Here is a 7,065-nt window from a genome sequence, read left to right as displayed (position 1 = left end):
TTTTTTTGTGGAACTGGGGATTGAACTCAGGCCCTTGCACTTGCCAGGCAAGCGCTTATTGTACTGAGCTATCTCCCCAGCCCCCATATTGTCTATGAAGGGAAGGGCCGAGGGGAGGAAAAAGGATCGTGGGGGGCAGGTCTGGAATGTGTGTGCACCTCTGCACATGGTCATAGTGTTGGCTTCATACACTTACCAGCACCTTTTAAAAGGGCAAAAATTAGCAGATTGTCAGTGAAAGATCTTAATTATTTTTTCTCTATAATAGAAAAAAAATAGGTAACAGTATACATTCTTTAAATTTAAAAAATGTTTTATTCGCCTGGTCTCCAGTGTGAGTTCAAGGCCACTGTGAACTGCACAGGGAAACCCTGTCTCAAAAGGACAGGAAAAGGGCAACCTGCTCAGGTCCCCCTTCTGTCCCTCTCTTGGACAGAAGCTTTGTTTCCCCCAGGAAATATATTCTGCTCTAAAAAAACAAACAAACAAAAAAAAAAAAAACAAAAACAACAAAGTAAAAAGAAGTAATTAAAAAAAATAAAATAAATAAAAAGAAGTAATTAGGAAGTCCTTGGGACAAGAAAAATCATAATGAAATTTAGGATATATTTTAAGCTGCACAGTAAAATCCATGACAATCGTTGTGACAGCTAAGAACGTTTTTAGAGGAAGTTTTAAGCCTTAAATGCATATGTCAAAGGAACGTAATAATGGCTATCATATCTACCCGCACACCACCGATGCTGAGGATTTAATCAGCCTTTGCACTGAGCTATACTCTAGCCCTTTTTAACCTTTTTTTCCGGACAGGTTATCACTAAATTGCGGGACTGCCCAGACTAGACTGAAATTAGCCAGCCTCTGCCCACAGCCGCCCAAAGAGCCATGGATGCAGCTGTGAACCACTGTACCCAGCACAGCTGGGTTTTTTTTTTTTTTTTTTTGGCAGAACCAAGAATTGAACTCAGGCCCTTGCGCTTGCCAGGCAAGCACTTATTCTACAGCGCTATCTCCCCAGCCCCCTGCATAGCTGTCTTAATAAAGAATGGCTACTATTGGGATTGGTGGTTCTGTAATCACAGCATTCAGGAGACAGAGGCAGGAGGATCACTCTGAGCTCCAGACCAGCCTGGGCTATAGTAAGTTCAAGGTCAAGAAACCTAAGTACCTGGGCATAGTGGTGGACACCTACAGTCTCAGCACTCAGGAGGCGGAGGCTGGAAGATTGTCACAAATTTGAGGTCAGTCTACACTACATAATGAGTTCAAGGCCAGCCTAAACTATATAGTAAGACCCTGTCTCAAAAAGAACATTGACAAAGCTAAAATTCAACGAGTTTTAAATGACAGAAAATAAAATTTTAAAAATATTTGTGTAGCATAAGTTCTTAGGAATAAATGTGACAGACCTAGAAGAGCTCTGTCTGAATAATTTTGCCTGTAACTTTATGTTTTGTATGCAAGGCAGGCCTTGCTCAAGCAGCCCTCGGAGGGTGTGGCTCAGGGGCACCCTGCTGACCTGGCTTTGGGGGCAGTCTGATGTTTGAGAGAAAGCAGAAGCCCGTGTAAATGGAGAGATACGCAATGCTCTTAGCTTTCAAGACCAGAATTACGAAGATTTCATTTTTCTAAAAAGTAAGGCATCAATAAAATAAAAATCAAAACCCCAGGAAATGTGGTGGGAGCTGTGGAATGTAGCAGGTTGCTTCCGTAACTTATATGAAGGTGGAAGGCGCCAGGAATAAAAGCCAAGATACTGTGTTTTGGGGGAAGGGAGGTTGAAGCAGAGTCTTACGAACAATCTAGGCTGACCTCAGACTTGCTGCGTCGCCTGGGCTTTTGCACTGAGCGACATTCCCAGCCCTTTTTACATTTTGAGATTGGGTCTGAGTCACAAAGTTGCCCAGTCTGGCCTCAAACTTGGAGTCCTCTTGCCTCAGTCTGCTGCCTGGTAAGACTTCAGGCGTGTGCCACGGGGCCCGGCAGGCCGTTAAGGCGGAACAAGTAAAGAGGCCATGCTTCTCCAGTTAGGAAATATTTTAAATATTTCAGTAAGTATTAGACTGATGAGAGGAAATAGGAACCTAAAAAGACTGTGCTAATATAGACAGAAATAAAACACTGTAGAGCAAGGAGTGAAAGCAGTTCTTACAATAAAAGTTGAGAAGACAGATAACTATGGTGGAACAAAAGGGAATTATTTGCCCCTCACACCATAAAATTCTATTTTGTGGACCCTAGAAAGTTTAACTGCAAAATACACAAATGCAACAGCAAATACAAATTTCTAGAACAATACACACGCATCCATTATCCAGTCAGTACATGTGACTACCATAAAATTGAGCACTTTTGCTTATCTAAAATGTACCATTGACACACACCTGTAATCCCAGCACTCAGACAGATGAGGCAGGAGTGTCACTGAGTTGAGGCCAGCCTGCCTATACAGTAAGAGCAAGGCCACCCTTCACTACAAAATGAGGCCCTGTCTCAAAAAACCAAAAGAATAAAAATAAAATAGAAATGAGGACATTCTAAAGAGGGTGTAAAGAGCAAGCCACAGAGTACATGATGCTGTTTCTAACAGGATCAGCATCGAGAAGGTTTGAAGAACGCCCACAGATAATTTTTTAGAAGATAGACAACCCAGTAAAGAGAAAGGGTAAATGGTTTGAACCCAGGTGTGGTGCAGGCCTGTTATCCCAGCCTGCCTGTCCAAGTCCAGCCTGGGCTACATAGTAAGACCCTGTCGCACAAAGACAAAAGAAGCATAGAAGTAGAACATTAAGTGACGAAGACGCACAGCATCAGGAATTCTCATTCTCTACTGCTGAGAGAAGAAATTGGTCATCTCCTTTGGAAAAGGTTGGTTCGTCTACTGAAGTTAAGGATAAACGTAACTGGAGACTTGGTGTGACAAGGCATGTACCCTAAGAGAAGCTCGTGGTGTGTGGAATAAGATAAATGGAAAGAATGTTTATAGCAAAATTTGCCATTACTCCAAGTGACAGTTCAAATAGTTATCAAAAGATGAATGAAGCAGGGTGTGGTGGCACATGTTGGTAATCCCAGCTGTTCAGGAGGCTGAGGCAGGAGGATCACCATGAATTCAAGGCCAGCCTGCACTACTTAGCAAGATTTTCACTTAACAAGTTTACTTCAGTTGACACTCAGAGAACCAAAGCATAGTAATAATGACCTTTTAAAAGTTTCATGTTATCTCATTTTATCTTTTCTTAATTGAACTACAGCTATGTACACTAAGCAAAATCCAGAACTGGGGGACCGGGGAGATAGCTCAGTAGAATAAGCGCTTGCCTGGCAAGCGCAGAGTCCTGAGTTTAATCCCTGGTTCCGCAAAAAAAAAAAAAAAGCCCAAAATTGTTAGGTACTGGTTTCAGTGGCGCCGTTCCCATAGATAGTACTCGGGCGTTTAGCAGTGTGTTAGGGTACAGTCCTAGAGCGCTGTGTGTGGTCTTGGCTATCGTCTCTGCTCTGGCTTGTCCTCAGGCTGCTGACGCTGTGAAGGCAGTGGGTAACTGCAGCTACAACCAGCTGGTGGAGAAGATCATCCTCTGCAAGCAGTCGGACGACGGCCAGCTGGCCAGTGAAGGTGGGTGCTGCCGCCGCCCTGCCGCGGCCAGGTGAGAGTGTCCGCACCTGCAGGGGGTGCCTCGCATTGGTCATTAGGATGTGTGCAGATGCCCGGAAGGCTGCTTGGAGGGCTTCAGGGGAAGGCTTTCCTGGAAGCGTTTCCGCTGGGCTTGTGAAGCTGTGAAGCGGGGCCTGGGTGCTGGTAACAGTCTTTGGAGTCTTTGGTGCCACGCTCGTGTGGTCAGTTATTGGGAGGTCATCGATGACTAGTTTTTTAAAAGATCATTATTATATGGGAGTATTAAGTGGATTTTGTAATTTTTCCTCTTCAGTTGTCAGAAATGAGTGTATGATGCCAACGCGTTCTCTTTGGGAGGCCTCTGCCTTGTGTCGAACACAGTGTAACCCTTGAGAGCGAGCACTCTCCAGTAGAAGGCAGCTGTGGCCGGCTGGGGTGGCACATGCCTGTCAGTCGGCACCCGAGAGGCTGAGGCAGGCGGATCGGGGAGACTTGGAGGCAGCTGGGGCTGTATTGTGAGCTGAAGGCCAGCCTGAACTACAGAGTGATGCCCCGTCTCACCAGAAACAAGCAAGCAAAGTCTGTGCCTCACTGACCATCGTTCGCTAACAGAATGCCAGTCTGATCAGAGGCAGGGTACTGGTTTTCCGGCCGCGTCCAGTGACCCAGGGAAGGAGATCTGCTGCGGGGGAGCTGCAGGGCAGAGCGCCCGCATCTCCCTCCCGGCACTGTGCCGCTCTTGATAAGACGCACGCGCTCTGAGGCTGCTGCCCTCTGCTGAGAAGGGTAAACAGGGCGAGGCGAAGTGAGGGCAGGCGTGCCATCACGCTGCCTCATCTGTACAGTGCTTCTACATAAAGTATAATAGTTGATTACGATTACCACACTTAAAAGCAGTGACCACCACAATATACAAGAGCAAACGGAAGATTTTGTTTGTTTTCCTGGGGGTTGGTCCCGGGGCTTTTGCCCTCAGCTATATCCCCAGCCCATTTTTATTTTTTGTCTTGAGACAGGGTCTCACTAAGTCACTCGGCTTTCCAGGCAGACCTTCAGCTTGCGACCCTCCTGCCTGTGATCACAGAATGCTGGACTGCGGTTGTGCACCACCGCACAGGCTCCAAACGTGGACAAGGGTCATTTACTGGAGGATAATTCTGTCGCTATAATTCAAGGCAGCAAAGTTTACAAAAAATCAAGAAAAACAATTTTCTTTTTGAGACAACATCTCAATTTTGTAGTTCAGGCAAACTGAATTCACTGTGTAGCCCAGGCTGACCACAAATTTACAGTGATTCTCCTGTTAGCCTCCTGAGTGTTGGGATTACAGGTATGGGTCACCACACCCAGCAAAAAAACAGTAGCACACATCTGTAATTTCAGTACTTGGGAGGCTGAGGCAGGAGAATCATGGTGAATGTGAGACTAGCCTGGGCAGCACAGTGAGTTCAGAGGGAGCCTGACTACATAGCCAGACTCTCAGAAAATTCTTTTTCTTTGTGTTTCAGAGAACAAAGTTCTGCTGTATTTAGGAGAACTGTGTATTTCTGTCCATATTCTCATTACCATTGATATAATCCTTTAAAAAAAAAAACCCTATGCACAAGATTTCTATGAAATCTGCTTTCTCAATAATGTCCAATATACCAATATGCTCCTCAGTAGTAGCTGAAGGCGCAGTAAGATTCAGAAAGTGATAACAGGGCCAGCGAGATAGCTCAGTGGGCTAAAACACTTGGTTAGGCAAGCTCAGGGACCACGGTTCAATCCCCAGCACCACATGCCATGCCAGCCCCCACCCCCAGGGCAGGCTGAGCCAGCCACAATCTGGGCGAAGTGGCATATGCCTGTAATCCTAGTCCTGGGGAGGCTGAAAACAGGAGGATCACCACGAGTCTGAGCTGTGTAATGAATGACCCTGCAGTGACCAAACACATTTTTTAAAAAAGTGATGACAGACAAGATGCTAGTCCAAGAGGAGGTGTTTGGGTGAACAGACTTCAGGGTGAGAAGCCACTGCAGATCTTATGACAGTCACTTGCCCGGGCCAGACTGTGGAGGGTGGGGGTGCTTGGCACTTCCCTTTGCGGCGTCAGCCAGCAGAGCGCCAGGTCACCTGGGCTCCGCTTCCCAGGGGTGGTGAGATAGCCGTTGCGGTGGACACTGTACCGGCAGTTGGGGAGAGGGTTGCAGGACAGCGAGGCATCACCCCTCCAGGAGGGGCAGTGCCTGAGTGACACAGGCCAGGGGCAGCGCTGACGAGCGGCAGAGCAGCGCCGTGCAGCCAGATTTTCACATTCAGGAGTAGTTGTCCGTGGGATTCGATACAGTTAGAGAGCTAAGCCAGCCTTCTCTTTAAAGAATTACAAATAGTAAGTTTGAGATAATTAGTACCAGTGGTTACTCGTATAAGACACTGTAAGATTATGAAACTATGTCAGGAGAAGGCCACTATGGATATTTTTACTTCAGTTGTGGCAAGTAGCACTCCTCTATTTCTTCTGTCCATCTTACTCTATTGGCCACAGTGTTGAAGTAGCTGCTTTCCTTTTCTATTTAGCTTTCAACTCTGCCTTTCCTGTGAGTCCATAAATATCCCAAGCTGTGTCTAACCCTAAAAGCCTTGGTCCTTGAGATAACTACTTTCTGAAAATCCAACATTCCATTTGATGTCAAAGTAGAAAGTATAAGAAATACTTTTACGAGCATTCTTTTTTGGACAAAAGGAAATGTTTAGTAATAGTCAAATAGAAATAAGTACTCCTTAGACTTCTTTTAGTAACATTCATTTTGTTTTGGTGGCAGTACCGATAAAAGCACAGAACTTGTACCGTACTTTGAGCACCTCTTACTTGCCACTGCGTTTTGTTTAATGTATGTGGTGCAGGGTCTCGCTACACAGCTCGGGCTCATGGTGATCCTTCTGTTTTCAGCCTCCCAGCACTGGGATTACAGGCACGCGCCTCCACGCCCAGACTTGTGGCCAGCTCAGCACACCCGGGGCGAGGCTGGTGCCCGCGCAGCCTATGCTGCCGGGATCCAACACCTGTCCCTGCGCTTATCTAAGCAAGAGCTTAGCCTGCTGAGTTATCTCGCCAGCCCTTGCCACCACTTTTGATACACTCTTTTAACGCTCGCTCATTATAATGACAGGTTGTGACACAGCAGAAAAGTCAGTGAGAAAAACCCCAAACAGTCCAGTCCCAGCTGCCAGGCTTCACATGAGCTGGCCCTGTCACTGCAGATGCTGTGTCAGGGATAATGTTTCTACAACAGAAATGCCTACCAAAATAATTGTAGTATATTTACCAGCCTATTCACATACTTGTTAATCCTGCTTTATATGCTATAAACACTGAATATTGTAGTTTAAACTCATTTTTTTGTTTTGTTTTGTTTTTTGTTTTTTGGTTTTTTTTTTTTTTTTTTTTTTTTTTTTTTTTTTTTTT

At 45.7% G+C, this 7,065-nt stretch overlaps 1 protein-coding gene across 1 annotated transcript in view; it reads left to right on the top strand.

Annotated features, from left to right (window-relative positions):
- The window catches only part of Mindy2 (MINDY lysine 48 deubiquitinase 2), a 62,308-nt gene that overhangs the window by 30,142 nt on the left and 25,101 nt on the right, over nt 1–7,065 (top strand). Inside the window, exon 7 of the mRNA XM_023712659.1 lies at nt 3,514–3,616. Coding sequence (XP_023568427.1) covers nt 3,514–3,616 — 103 coding nt within the window. The remainder of the gene's footprint in view (nt 1–3,513; nt 3,617–7,065) is intronic.

This window comes from Octodon degus, unplaced genomic scaffold (assembly GCF_000260255.1).
Source record: "Octodon degus isolate 3935 unplaced genomic scaffold, OctDeg1.0 scaffold00026, whole genome shotgun sequence".
NCBI classification, from domain to species: Eukaryota; Metazoa; Chordata; class Mammalia; order Rodentia; family Octodontidae; genus Octodon; species Octodon degus.
Note: the sequence above shows the minus strand (reverse complement) of the source record. Positions and strands in the feature narration are given on the sequence as shown.